At 41.7% G+C, this 15,826-nt stretch overlaps 2 protein-coding genes across 2 annotated transcripts in view; both read right to left on the reverse strand.

Moving 5' to 3' along the window:
• The window catches only part of LOC120992102 (oocyte zinc finger protein XlCOF6-like), a 770,548-nt gene that overhangs the window by 62,382 nt on the left and 692,340 nt on the right, over positions 1–15,826 (reverse strand). The gene's annotated exons all lie outside the window — the stretch shown is intronic.
• The window catches only part of LOC120992119 (zinc finger protein OZF-like), a 153,994-nt gene continuing 142,796 nt past the window's right edge, over positions 4,629–15,826 (reverse strand). The window contains exon 4 of the mRNA XM_040420894.1: positions 4,629–5,902. Within this exon, the coding sequence (XP_040276828.1) occupies positions 4,800–5,902 (1,103 nt within the window). The 3' untranslated portion in view covers positions 4,629–4,799. The remainder of the gene's footprint in view (positions 5,903–15,826) is intronic.

The following is a 15,826-nucleotide window of genomic DNA, read 5'->3' on the forward strand; positions in this document are numbered from 1 at the left end:
TATGTGCCCCTCTCACAGTCGTTATGCCCAGATATGTAGCTCCCGCACAGTCGTTATGCCCAGATATGTGCCTCCCTAACAGTCGTTATGCCCAGATATGTGCCTCCCTCACAGTCGTTATTCCCAGATATGTGCCCCTCTCACAGTCTTTATGCCCAAATATGTGCCCCTCTCACAGTCGTTATGCCAAGATATGTGCCCCTCACAGTAGTTATGGCCAAATATGTGCCTCCCTCAGTCGTTATGCCCAGATATGTGCCTCTCTCACAGTCATTATGCCCAGATATGTGCCCCTCTCACAGTCATTATGCCCAGATATGTGCCCCTCTCAGTCGTTATGCCCAGATATGTGCCCCTCTCACAGTCATTATACCCAGATATGTGCCCCTCTCACAGTCGTTATGCCAAGATATGTGCCTCCCTCACAGTCGTTATGCCAGATATGTGCCCCTCACAGTAGTTTTGGCCAGATATGTGCCCCGTCAGTCGTTATGCCAGATATGTGCCCCTCACAGTAGTTATGGCCAGATATGTGCCTCCCTCACAGTGGTTATAGCCAGATATGTGCCTCCTCAGTCGTTATGCCCAGATATGTGCCTCCCTCACAGTCGTTATGCCCAGATATGTGCCTCCCTCACAGTCATTATGCCCAGATATGTGCCCCCTCACAGTCATTATGCCCAGATATGTGCCCCCTCACAGTCGTTATGCCAGATATGTGCCCCTCACAGTAGTTATGTGCAGATATGTGCCTCCATCACAGTAGTTATGCCCAGATATGTGCCTCCCTCACAGTCGTTATGCCCAGATATGTGCCTCCCTCACAGTCGTTATGCCAGATATGTGCCCCTCACAGAAACTATGGCTAGATATGTGCCTCCCTCACAGTAGTTATGCCCAGATATGTGCCTCCCTCACAGTAGTTATGCCCAGATATGTGCCTCCCTCACAGTAGTTATGCCCAGATATGTGCCTCTCTCACAGTCGTTATGCTCAGATATGTGCCTCCCTCACAGTCGTTATGCCCATATATGTGCCTCCCTCACAGTCGTTATGCCCAGATTTGTGCCCCCTCAGTTGTTATGCCAGATATGTGCCCCTCACAGTAGTTATGCCCAGATTTGTGCCTCCCTCACAGTAGTTATGCCCAGATATGTGCCTCCCTCACAGTAGTTATGCCCAGATATGTGCCTCCCTCACAGTCGTTATGCCCAGATATGTGCCTCCCTCACAGTCGTTATGCCCAGATATGTGCCCCTCTCGCAGTCGTTATGCCCAGATATGTGCCTCCTTCACTTTGCCAATAAAAGTAAGATTGGGGTGGAAGATGAAGGTATTTATGCAGAGAGTATACTTTTACTTGGAAGGGAAGGGCATTGTTGTACTTTTTACTTTTCAAGAACATTTTTCAGCCTAGGTTATTAGGAGATAAGATATAGTAGGTCAGTACTGTCCATGACTAGGTGGATTTTGGACTAGTTAATCAACAGATCCCAATTTGTCCACTGGGGAACTTGCATTTTGGATACCAAGCTGTATAGTGTTTTACCGTGAATTCTGAGATTCGGAAATAAAATTGCCTTCACACGGCTTAGATGCATAAAAAGTTTACTAAACTATGATAACATACATATTATTTATTTTTATATGTATATATATATATAAATGGAAAAACGAACAGCACTCGGGGGATCCACAGAAAAGGTTTTTCTTTATTCACCCATGTTGCATCACATGGGTGAATAAAGAATAACCTTTTCTGTGGATCCCAGGAGTGCTGTTCGTTTTTCCATTTATATACCAAGGGGTAAGCAGCTCATTCCAAAGTAAACGTGCACCCAACCTTCCCAACCATTTTTTGTCAGTGCCGCCATTCTTCTATAATATATATAAATATATATATATATATATATATATACACACACACACACATATACACACACACACACACACTGATGAATAATATAAAACGCAAAGCACTTTCAGTTTTGCTCCCATTTTGCATGAGCTGAACTCAAAGATCTGAAACATTTTCTACATACACAAAAGACTAATTACTCTCAAATATTGTTCACAAAGCTGTCTAAATCTGTGTTAGTGAGAACTTCTCCTTTGCCGAGATAATCTATTCCACCTCACAGGTGTGGCATATCAAGGTGCTGTTTAGACAGCATGAATATTGCACAGGTGTGCCTTAGACTGTCCACAACAAAAGAACACTCTGAAATGTGCACAGTTTTGCCTTACTGGGGGGGGGGGGGGGGCAGAGGCAGGAAACCAGTCAGTATCTGGTGTGGCCACCATTTGCCTCACGCAATGCAACACATCTCTGTCGAATAGAGTTGATCGGGTTGTTGATTGTGGCCTGTGGAATGTTGGTCCACTCCTCATAAAAAGCTGTGCGAAGTTGCAGAATATTGGCAGGAACTGGAACATGCTGTCATATACGCCGATCCAGAGCATCCCAAACATGCTCAATGGGTGACATGTTTAGTGAGTATGCTGGTCATGTGGATCGAGTGGCCCACCGCCACCATGGGCCACTCGATCCACAACGTTGACGTCAGCAAACCGATCACCCACACACGCTGTCTGCCATCTGCCCTGAACAGTGAAAACCGGGACTCATCCGTGAACAGAACGCCACTCCAATGTGCCAGACGCCATCAAATGTAAGAATTTGCCCACTCAAGTCGGTTACGACGACAAACTGCAGTCAGGTCCAGACCCCGATGAGGACGACGAGCATGCAGATGAGCTTCCCTGAGACGGTTTCTGACAGTATGTGCAGAAATTCTTTAGTTATGCAAACCGATTTTTGCTGCAGCTGTCCGGGTGGCTGGTCTCAGACTATCATGGAAGTGAACATGCTGGATGTGGAGGTCCTGGAATGGTGTGCCTACACGTGGTCTGTGGTTGCGAGGCCAGTTGGATGTGCTGCCAAATTCTCTGAAATGCCTTTGGAGATGGCTTATGGTAGAGAAATGAACATTTATTGCAAGGGCAACAGCTCTGGTAGACATTCCAGCAGTCAGCATGCCAATTGCACGCTCCCTTAAATGTTGCGACATCTGTGGCATTGTGCTGTGTGATCAAACATTTCAGAGTGGCCTTTGATTGTGGGCAGTCTAAGGCACACCTGTACAATATTCATGCTGTCTAATCAGCACCTTTATAGGCCACACCTGTGAGGTGGGTGGGTTATCTTGGCAAAGGAGAAGTGCTCACTAACACAGATTTAGACAGATTTGTGAACAATATTTGACAGTAATGGGTCTTTTGTGTATATAGAAAATGTTTCAGATCTTTGAGTTCAGCTCATGCAAAATGGGAGCAAAACCTAAAGTATTGCGTTTATATTTTTGTTCAGTGTATACAGTATATATATATATATATATATACACACACACACACAAAAGATAACAGAGGGTAAAAGTAAGAATGAGGCTGAATCAACTTTCTAGTCCCTCAAGCAAGTCTTCTCCTCTAAGTCTATTCTTCATCATCCAGATGTGACCAAGCCACTTATTCAGGAGGTGGACCCTTCCTCTGTGGGAGATTGAGCCATTCTTACTCCTGTGGAAAGATGCACTCTTGTGGTTTCTTCTCTAAGGCCCCATTGGAACAGGGAGTTGATTGCAATTAAGTTGGCTTTGGAAGAATGACACCTTCTGCTGGAAGTGGCTTGATATCCTGTCATCATTTACACTAGCTACAAGAATTTACATTATCTACAGACAGTACAGTATCTCAACCCTCGCAAATCTTGGTGGTCTTTGTTCTTCGCACGCTTCAAATTCATCCTGGGTTACCATCAGGCTGACAAAAATATCAAAGTGGATTCTCTTTCTTGTTCTTTTAATCCTGCTGATTGTATAAAGGAGCTTTTGGTACTGGCACCAAAGCCCAGTTCAGATTGCCATTTGAAATTATTTTTGAGTACGCAGATATGCATACAATAGGGAGTAATCGAAGGCTCAAGCGAATTTGGGCGAGAAGAACTTTGGCTTTACAGAGCTAATACATTTTAATGCTGTACAAATAGTGCATTAAAATGTAAGTATTTGAACAAAATCGACTTCAATCTATTATCTGAAGGTCGATTCGCTCAAGCCTAATGACTTATCCTCAGGATAGGTCATTACTATCACATCGTAAGGGGTCCAAATCCCGGCATCCCTGGCGATCAGCTGTTTCAGGGAGCTGCTGAACTCACTAAAGCTTGGTATTGCATCTATCTTTTCCTGGATAACCCCTTTAAAATCATATACTTTTCTGTACTATAATTATTAGGCTCAGTATAGAACTTGAACATGCAGTCAGTTATTTGAGTACATAATACACTGCACCACTTATGTAACATTTCCTACATTCTGGACATGAACTGTTTTTCCAATGTGAGTTTTATGATGTGAAATTGGATTAGACTTTTGGGTAAAACATTTTCCACATACAGTGCATGAAAATGGCTTCACTTCTGTGTAAATTCTGAACAAATTCTTCCAAAAACGGACTGATTTATGGGTATAACATTCCCAACATTCTTGACATGAAAAATGGCTATTCCCCTTCTGTGAGTTCTTTGGGGTCTAACAAGGTTTAATCTATCACCATAAAATTTCCCAGATTTTTGGATATCAAAACGGCTTCTCTCCTGTGTGAGTTCATTGATGTTCGAAAATTTGTGGTTTAAAAGTTAAATATTTCCCACATTCTGGACATAAAATGGCGTCTTCCCTTTGTGAATTTTCAGATGTTCAACAAGGATTTTATTTTCTTAAGAAACATTTTCCACATTCTTAACATGAAATTGGCTTTTCCCCTGTGTGAGTTTGTTGATGTTTAACAAGTTGTTGTTTCCAAGCAAAACATTTCCCACATTCTGGACATGAAAATGGCTTATCTCCTGTGTGAGTTCTTTGATGAACAACAAGTGTTGTTTTGTATGTAAAACATTTCCCACATTCTGAACATGAAAATGGCTTCTCCCCTGTGTGAATTCTTCGATGTCCAACAAGTGTTGTTTTGTGTGTAAAACATTTCCCACATTCTTCACATGCAAACGGCATCTCCCCTGTGTGAATTCGTTGATGTTTATCAAGTTGTGATTTCCAGGTAAAACATTTTCCACATTCTGAACATGAAAATGGCTTCACCCCTGTGTGAGTATGTTGATGTTTAACAAGTTGGTGTTTCAAAGTAAAACATTTCTCACATTCTGGACATGAAAATGGCTTATCTCCCGTGTGAGTTCTTAGATGTACAACAAGTGTTGCTTTCTGTGCAAAGCATTTTCCACATTCTGAACATGAAAATGGCTTCACCCCTGTGTGAATTCTTTGATGTGCAACAAGTGTTGTTTTGTGTGTAAAACATTTCCCACATTCTTCACATGAAAACGGCATCTCCCCTGTGTGAATTCTCTTATGTCCAACAAGATGTGCTTTCCAAGTAAAACATTTCCCACATTCTTGGCATGAAAATGGCTTTTCTCCCGTGTGAATTCTTTGATGTCCAACAAGTGTTGCTGTGTGTGTAAAACATTTCCCACATTCTGAACATGAAAATGGCTTCTCTCCTGTGTGAGTTTTTTGATGTTCAACAAGTTGTGATTTCCAAGTAAAACATTTCCCACATTGTAAGCATGAAATTGTCTTCTTCCTTGTGTGCATTATTTGATTTTTAATACCCCTTCTGTGACTTTGATTCTGCTTTACAGTTTGTGACGAACCAGAAAATAGAAGAGGTTTAAATGGATCAAACGAGCAATTTGGGCTGTGAAGCGCTGAGGGTATATCCGAGATAGTGGCATGCTCTTCATATGTGTCTTGTGCGAGACCATTACCATTTGCTTTAAAAGCTGAAGAGATCAGATGTCCCTCTGAGCTCCCGATACAGTCATCTGCCAAAAATAAAACCGTATTATTTTTAAATACTATAACCTTGAAATTGGAATAGATTATTATTATTGTGCCAATTATTCCATGGTGCTGTACATATAAAAAGGGGAGTACACATACATAAAAGAACACAAATACAATAAGCATGAACAAGATAAGTTACAAACTGGTACAAGGAGAATGAGGACCCTGGATGTTTATATATGAAGAATTTCACAAAAATTGCACGGTTCTATATGTAGCAAAATGCTGGCTGAACCTGCGTAACCTTTAATGTGTAGAAGGAACTAGCAGTTAGATTTTAACATGTTCAAATATTTGTTCTAAGGGAGATAAGCTGCCTCCAGAGATGTCTCCCCATTCAGAAAACATACACTTTCGCGAAGCCAAGTGGGCATATGTATGGGAAATTTAGGATGGATACTAGTAGCTGTGAGAAAAATTCACTTTTATAATTACAGTGGATATAAAAAGTCTACACACCCCTGTTAAAATGCCAGGTTTCTGTGATGTAAAAAAATGAGACAAAGATAAATCATTTCAGAACTTTTTCCACCTTTAATGTGACCTATAAACTCTACAACTCAATTGAAATACAAACTGAAATCTTATAGGTAGAGGGAAGAAAAAATATAAAAATTAAATAATATAGTTGCATAAGTGTGCACACCCTTAAACTAATACTTTGTTGAAGTACCTTTTGATTTTATTACAGCACTCAGTCTTTTTGGGTATGAGTCTATCAGCATGGCACATTTTGACTTGGCAAGATTTGCCCACTCTTCTTTGCAAAAACACTCCAAAATCTGTCAGATTGCGAGGGCATTTCCTGTGCACAGCCCTCTTCACATCACCCCACAGATTTTCAATCAGATTCAGGTCTGGTCTCTAGCTGGTCCATTCCAAAACTTTAATCTTCTTCTGGTGAAGCCATTCCTTTGTTGATTTGGATGTACAGTCATGTGAAAAAATTAGGACACCCTTTGAAAGCATGTGGTTTTTTGTAACATTTTTAATAAATGGTTATTTCATCTCCGTTTCAACAATACAGAGAGATTAAAGTAATCTAACTAAACAAAGAAAACTGAAGAAAAGTCTTTTCAAGATCTTCTGTAAATGTCATTCTACAAAAATGCCTATTCTAACTGAGGAAAAAGATAGGACACCCTCACATGTATTCCCTCTTAAATTGGCTCAGATCTCACACCAGGTGCACATAATTAGTAGATCGTTACTCTGCATATTGAATGAGGCTTGCCCTATTTAAACCTCAGACATTTAGTTTGGTGTGCTCCTGACTGTTGAAGTGAGAGTGAGCACCATGGTGAGAGCAAAAGAGCTGTCAGAGGACTTCAGAAAAAAGATTGTAGCAGCCTATGAGTCTGGGAAGGGATTTAAAAAGATCTCAAAAGATTTTGAAATCAGCCATTCCACTGTCCGGAAGATAGTCTACAAGTGGAGGGCTTTCAAAACAACTGCCAACATGCCCAGGACTGGTCGCCCCAGCAAGTTCACCCCAAGAGCAGACCGCAAGATGCTAAAAGAGGTCTCCAAAAACCCTAAAGTGTCATCTCGAGAACTACAGCAGGCTCTGGCTACTGTTGATGTAGAAGTACATGCCTCTACAATCAGAAAGAGACTGTACAAGTTTAACTTGCATGGGAGGTGTGCAAGGAGGAAACCTTTGCTTTCCAAGAGAAACATCGAGGCCAGACTGACATTTGCCAGAGATAAAGTTGACAAAGACCAGGACTTCTGGAATAATGTTCTTTGGACAGATGAGTCCAAAATTGAATTATTTGGACACAACAGCAGAGGACATGTTTGGCGTAAACCAAACACAGCATTCCAAGAAAAGAACCTCATACCAACTGTGAAGCATGGAGGTGGAAGTGTCATGGTTTGGGGCTGCTTTGCTGCAGCAGGACCTGGTCAGCTCACCATCATAGAATCCACAATGAATTCTACTGTGTATCAGAAGGTGCTTGAAGAACATGTGAGACCATCAGTTAGAAAATTAAAGCTGAAGCGGAACTGGACCATGCAACATGACAATGACCCAAAACATACTAGTAAATCAACCAAAGATTGGCTGAAAAAGAAGAAATGGAGAGTCCTGGAATGGCCAAGTCAAAGTCCAGATTTGAATCCCATTGAGATGCTGTGGGGTGACTTGAAAAGGGCTGTACGTGCAAGAAACCCCTCAAACATCTCACAGCTGAAAAAGTTCTGCATTGAGGAGTGGGGTAAAATTTCCTCAGACCGATGTCGAAGACTGGTAGAAGACTGGTAGATGGCTACAAGAACCGTCTCACTGCAGTTATTTCAGCCAAAGGAGGTAACACTCGCTATTAGGGGCAAGGGTGTCCTATCTTTTTCCTCAGTTAGAATAGGCATTTTTGTAGAATGACATTTACAGAAGATCTTGAAAAGACTTTTCTTCAGTTTTCTTTGTTTAGTTGGATTACTTTAATCTCTCTGTATTGTTGAAACGGAGATGAAATAACCATTTATTAAAAATGTTACAAAAAACCACATGCTTTCAAAGGGTGTCCTAATTTTTTCACATGACTGTATGCTTTGGGTAGTTGTCATGCTGAAAGATGAAGTTCCTCTTTATGTTCAGCTTTCTAGCAGAAGCCTGAAGGTTTTGAGCCAATATGGACTGGTATTTGGAACTGTTCATAATTCCCTCTAGCTTAACTAAGGCCCCAGTTCCAGCTGAAGAAAAACAGCCCCAATGCATGATGCTGCCACCACCATGCTTCACTGTGGGTATGGTGTTCCTTTGGTGATGTGCAGTGTTGTTTTTGCACCAAACATATCTTTTGTAATTATGGGCAAAATGTTCAACCTTGTTTCATCAGACCATAACACCTTTTCCCACATGCTTCTGGGAGACTTCAGATGTGTTTTTGCAAAATGTAGCCTGGCTTGGATGTTTTTCTTCATACCACTCTACCCCATAGCCCAAACATATGAAGAATACCGGAGATTGTTGTCACATATACCACACAGCCAGTACTTGCCAGATATTCCTGCAGCTCCTTTAATGTTGCTGTATGCCTCTTGGTAGCCTCCCAGTTTTCTTCTCGTCTTTTCATCAATTTTGGAGGGATGTCCAGTTCTTGGTAATGTCACTGTTGTGCCATATTTTCTCCACTTGATGATGACTGTCTTCACTGTGTTCCATGGTATTTGAAATTCTTTTGTACCATTCTCCTGACTGATACCTTTTAACATAGAGATCCCTCTGATGGTAAGTAAAGGAAGACGGTCCTGGAGACATATGAGGTTCCTCTTTCAGCTTTACTTTAATGGTTAATCAAAATAACAGACATCACCACCTTCCACATGACATAGCGTTGACGCGTTTCGGGTAACCACCCATAGTCGTAACAATTTGCCAAGTGTGGCATTCCTATTTAAAGGAGTCAAGGAACACTCCCCCCCTGTAACAGGGAAGGGAGTCTCCGACTTCATAGGTTGCCACACACATCAACACACCTTGCAACCATGATTAACATAATTGCTATCACACTATGCGGACACTGCCCGGAGGAAAATTAACCCTGGGGTCACCGTGGCACTTGCTTACTATCAGTAGCCGCATAGTGTGAATGTATCCTTGTTTAAAAATCCATTTATCATCCCTATTAACATGTTACATAAAATAAAAATAAAATAAAACAAAGAAAACAATGGCCCTCAGAACTCCCACCAGTTACAAACTATTACATCAGGGTAAATTATACTAGACAGCTTGGTAGTATTATATATAGTTAAATACAAATTGTCAGTAAATTGTTCCCATCCTAATTCATCATATAACAGCAGTGCTGACATCCTGCGTTGAACATAGTATGCAGGTGTCAGCACTGTATATACACGTATGACCCGTGATAGGTCACAAGTGCCATGATGAAGCCGATTTTCAATCGCTTCATATTAGGCCGAAAAGACGCACCGTCTGACTATAATCCTATGTTGGAAGACCGATGAACAGAGATGTGTGCGGACCTCGGGACAGTCTATCAGGGCAAATCAGTAAGTGTATTTTAACCATAATACCAAGTTGCCAGCACAGATGGACAGTTCAATTTGTTTCATAGTCTATTGATAAACATAGGTCAGTTCTTTTTTCAGATTAAGACCTGCTGGAGTTCTAGTACCAAGTCTAAAAATCCAGTAGGCTTCCCTGAGAAGGATTTTTTTCCGATAATCCCCCCCTCTTCTGGGGGCCAATACTCGCTCAATGGCAAAAGCTTGAAACGATGACACTTGGCGTGCATGTTTATATATGAAGTGCTTGGCTGCATTCGAAATATTTAAAATGTTTGGGTTGTTAATATAATTCAAGTGTTCAAGAATGCGATTTTTAAACCTGCGAGATGTGCTGCCTACATACATTAGATCACAATGCGTGCATTTGATTACATATATTACACCCTCCGTGTTACAGTTAATGTAACTACGGATGGGATATTTGTATGTATGGCTTGAGTTTTCAAATGACTTAGTAGGCAGCACATAATCACAGGTTTTACAAGGGTTGCCTCCACATTTCGTAAAGCCCTTGTAAATGAGCCAATTCTGTTTAAAGTTAGTTCCTTTGCCACCGGCGGTGTACAGGGATGGAGACAGTGAGCAGGACAGAGTTGTGGCTTTTCTAGACACAATTCTGCACCCTGATTTCAGGGCTTGATATAAAATATGATCATCATATAGTATAGGTAGACATTTCTGTATGACAGAGCTAATTGCATTAAATTCACTGCTATAAGTCAATGATAGAGTTGGAATTCTGTTCTGGTCACTGTCTCCACATTCCCCGGCACCGCCCGCGGCCGGTTTATTAGCTGATCTATTCTTTGAACCTCCAAATAGCATATCTTTTCTGTCCTTTTTTGAGGCTATCTCTCGCCCCCTTCTAATCATCCAAACTGGATAATTTCTCTCCCTCAGTCTTTTCTCCACCCTATTAAACTCTTCTTCCAATTTGTTTCTTTCACTACAGTTTCTGGCTATGCGTGTAAATTCTCCCACGGGGATTGCTCTGATGGTGTGGATAGGATGATGGCTCCTGGCATTTAGTATGGAATTGCCTGCTACTTCTTTCCTGTACGTGATGGTGTGCACTACCTCACCTGGAGACCCGCGGAGTGTCAAATCAAGGAAATTCGTGTGCACAGAATGTGCCGCGCACACAAATTGTAAATTATAATTGTTGTTATTTAGGTATGCCTGGAGGTCTGGGACGGCAAACACACCGCCGGACCATACCATGAGCACGTCGTCGATGTATCTGCCGTACCAGACCAAACCAGGCATAAAGGGATTATTTAGATCATAAATATATTTTTCCTCCCAATATGACATCGTCAGATTTGCCAATGATGGTGAGAACTTGGCTCCCATTGACACACCGCGGGTCTGCAGGTAGTACACACCATCAAACATAAAATAGTTATGACTTAGCAGGAAAGCAGTCACTTCACATATGAAATCCACATAGCCTGAGCCAATTCCTGTATATCGATGGAGGTGGTATTCCATCGCCAGCAGAGCAACCCCGTGGGGAATGGAAGGATAGAGAGAGATTACATCTGCTGTAATCCAGCAGTAATTGGCATCCCAAACAAAATTGTACATCGCTCGCAATACATCAGCTGAATCTTTAAGGAAACCTGGGGTGCGCCTGACCAGTGGCTGGAGAATGTTGTCCAGCCAACTGCCCAGGCGCTCCGTCAGGGAACCAATGCCAGATACTATGGGACGGAGGGGGGGGGGGTGGACGCCCTTATGGACTTTGGGCAGCGCATGCATAATCGGTATGACTGGTGCCTCCACACACAGATACTTGAATTCTCTATCACTGAAAATATCCAGACCTTTGCCTTTTTGTAAAAGTGACATATAATTTGCCATATATTCTTGTAGTGGGTCTTTAGATAGTTTACTGTATGTGGAGGTATCTGTGAGCATTTCCCGTAATTGGCTGCCATAAATTTCTTTGTCCATAACGACCACCGCCCCCCCCTTGTCTGCCATTTTAATAACCAGAGAGTCACATTGCTGTAACTCCTGGAGTGCCTGGATTTGGGATGCACTAAGATTGTTGCTGTGTTTTGTGTTTTTACTCTCTCTCTCAATATTTGTCAGCTCCTTTTCCAGTACCTCCTGGAAAGTATCCATACTGTCTGTACGGGACATATATGGGTAAAATTTTGTATTTTTTGTACGGAAATCTCCAGGAGGTCTGGGCAAGTCCCTGATTCCCTGCTCATACTGAAGCCCCTCCAGACAGCATAGTGATACCTGTTCTTTAAATGATAAATTTTTATATGAGTTTTCTTCATAAATTAATGCTTTGTCTGGCAGGGGATCAGGCTGAGATGGGACATCATAGAAATGACGTGAAACAGTAATATTACGCACAAACTTATTTATATCCAGCAAAGTGGAGAACATATCAAAATGCCCTGTGGGTGCAAAATTCAAACCGAGCGAGAGCACACATCTCTGTTCATCAGTCAATTCCCTACCGGACAAATTCACAACACTCAATAAATCAGAATTCATTTTTGCTTCACTTGCAATCTGGTGTTCCTGGGATGCCGCTGACCTATGCCTCCGTCCGCTCCTCCTTCTATGTTTTTTGAGACAACAACTGTGTCTTTTCTATTTTTATCTATTTTACATTTTTTATAATAGGAGGTAGTATTACCTGTCTCATCAGATGAAAGAGGCAGGGCGGAGGCATCGGCTCCTGGCTCCAGTTCACCAGTTGCATATGAAAGCTCAGAGCCCTCTGTGTCTGAGCAAAAGCTGACTTTAGACATTCTTTTGGGTATTTGTTTTCTTTTGCGGTTTTTAAGTATTGATTTGGGTGTGGAATACATGTTATCCCTCCTCCCCCATTCATAAACCTGGTTGTTTTCATAGTCATGTAAGTCCCGCTGGTATTTCGAATGTTTATATTCCATTATAGTGTCCTCAAGTTTGGTAATTGATATTTTCATATCTTCCTCTCTTTCAATGTATTCCGTGTTGTTGTCATATTTCCCCAGGAAATCTCTGGTAGACTCAATTTCCCGTTGTAATGTAGACAGTTTGTCATTTTCTAGCTCTATGATAAGCTTCATCAGTTCCATTGAGTAGTTTGTCAGGATATTGTTCCATCGATCCACAAAATCATCTGAGAAAACCGTGGTGGGCACTTTTTTAATTCTTAGACCACGCGGTATCATATTTTGCTCCATGTATTTTGTGAGTGTGGTACAGTCCCACCATACTCGGGTCTCTTGATTCAATAGGCGCTCCAATTTATTTAATCCACTTCTAATATCAAGGTCTTTGGAGCTATCTGGATCTTTGGCAGAAAAAACTGAGTCAGCTTTCGATTGTCGGTCTGGTCGGTTGCTGAAGGCCATAGTTACAAGGTGTGTCGATGTGAAATAGGTTGGGAGTCTGTATAATTAGTCTCAAAGCCAGAGGTAATATTATCTCCTCGGGACAACGGAGGTGTAGCACGGAAACCAACACTTGTAATATAGAAACACTTTATCCAGCTCACCTCCGTAATAAAAATGTAGTCCCGGCTCCAGAGGCCCTGGGGGAGTGTTCCCGTAACAGGCTGCAGGTAAGTAAAGGAAGACGGTCCTGGAGACATATGAGGTTCCTCTTTCAGCTTTACTTTAATGGTTAATCAAAATAACAGACATCACCACCTTCCACATGACATAGCGTTGACGCGTTTCGGGTAACCACCCTTAGTCGTAACAATTTGCCAAGTGTGGCATTCCTATTTAATACTACCAAGCTGTCTAGTATAATTTACCCTGATGTAATAGTTTGTAACTGGTGGGAGTTCTGAGGGCCATTGTTTTCTTTGTTTTATTTTATTTTTATTTTATGTAACATGTTAATAGGGATGATAAATGGATTTTTAAACAAGGATACATTCACACTATGCGGCTACTGATAGTAAGCAAGTGCCACGGTGACCCCAGGGTTAATTTTCCTCCGGGCAGTGTCCGCATAGTGTGATAGCAATTATGTTAATCATGGTTGCAAGGTGTGTTGATGTGTGTGGCAACCTATGAAGTCGGAGACTCCCTTCCCTGTTACAGGGGGGGAGTGTTCCTTGACTCCTTTAAATAGGAATGCCACACTTGGCAAATTGTTACGACTAAGGGTGGTTACCCGAAACGCGTCAACGCTATGTCATGTGGAAGGTGGTGATGTCTGTTATTTTGATTAACCATTAAAGTAAAGCTGAAAGAGGAACCTCATATGTCTCCAGGACCGTCTTCCTTTACTTACCTGCAGCCTGTTACGGGAACACTCCCCCAGGGCCTCTGGAGCCGGGACTACATTTTTATTACGGAGGTGAGCTGGATAAAGTGTTTCTATATTACAAGTGTTGGTTTCCGTGCTACACCTCCGTTGTCCCGAGGAGATAATATTACCTCTGGCTTTGAGACTAATTATACAGACTCCCAACCTATTTCACATCGACACACCTTGTAACTATGGCCTTCAGCAACCGACCAGACCGACAATCGAAAGCTGACTCAGTTTTTTCTGCCAAAGATCCAGATAGCTCCAAAGACCTTGATATTAGAAGTGGATTAAATAAATTGGAGCGCCTATTGAATCAAGAGACCCGAGTATGGTGGGACTGTACCACACTCACAAAATACATGGAGCAAAATATGATACCGCGTGGTCTAAGAATTAAAAAAGTGCCCACCACGGTTTTCTCAGATGATTTTGTGGATCGATGGAACAATATCCTGACAAACTACTCAATGGAACTGATGAAGCTTATCATAGAGCTAGAAAATGACAAACTGTCTACATTACAACGGGAAATTGAGTCTACCAGAGATTTCCTGGGGAAATATGACAACAACACGGAATACATTGAAAGAGAGGAAGATATGAAAATATCAATTACCAAACTTGAGGACACTATAATGGAATATAAACATTCGAAATACCAGCGGGACTTACATGACTATGAAAACAACCAGGTTTATGAATGGGGGAGGAGGGATAACATGTATTCCACACCCAAATCAATACTTAAAAACCGCAAAAGAAAACAAATACCCAAAAGAATGTCTAAAGTCAGCTTTTGCTCAGACACAGAGGGCTCTGAGCTTTCATATGCAACTGGTGAACTGGAGCCAGGAGCCGATGCCTCCGCCCTGCCTCTTTCATCTGATGAGACAGGTAATACTACCTCCTATTATAAAAAATGTAAAATAGATAAAAATAGAAAAGACACAGTTGTTGTCTCAAAAAACATAGAAGGAGGAGCGGACGGAGGCATAGGTCAGCGGCATCCCAGGAACACCAGATTGCAAGTGAAGCAAAAATGAATTCTGATTTATTGAGTGTTGTGAATTTGTCCGGTAGGGAATTGACTGATGAACAGAGATGTGTGCTCTCGCTCGGTTTGAATTTTGCACCCACAGGGCATTTTGATATGTTCTCCACTTTGCTGGATATAAATAAGTTTGTGCGTAATATTACTGTTTCACGTCATTTCTATGATGTCCCATCTCAGCCTGATCCCCTGCCAGACAAAGCATTAATTTATGAAGAAAACTCATATAAAAATTTATCATTTAAAGAACAGGTATCACTATGCTGTCTGGAGGGGCTTCAGTATGAGCAGGGAATCAGGGACTTGCCCAGACCTCCTGGAGATTTCCGTACAAAAAATACAAAATTTTACCCATATATGTCCCGTACAGACAGTATGGATACTTTCCAGGAGGTACTGGAAAAGGAGCTGACAAATATTGAGAGAGAGAGTAAAAACACAAAACACAGCAACAATCTTAGTGCATCCCAAATCCAGGCACTCCAGGAGTTACAGCAATGTGACTCTCTGGTTATTAAAATGGCAGACA

This window comes from Bufo bufo, chromosome 2 (genome assembly GCF_905171765.1).
Source record: "Bufo bufo chromosome 2, aBufBuf1.1, whole genome shotgun sequence".
NCBI classification, from domain to species: Eukaryota; Metazoa; Chordata; class Amphibia; order Anura; family Bufonidae; genus Bufo; species Bufo bufo.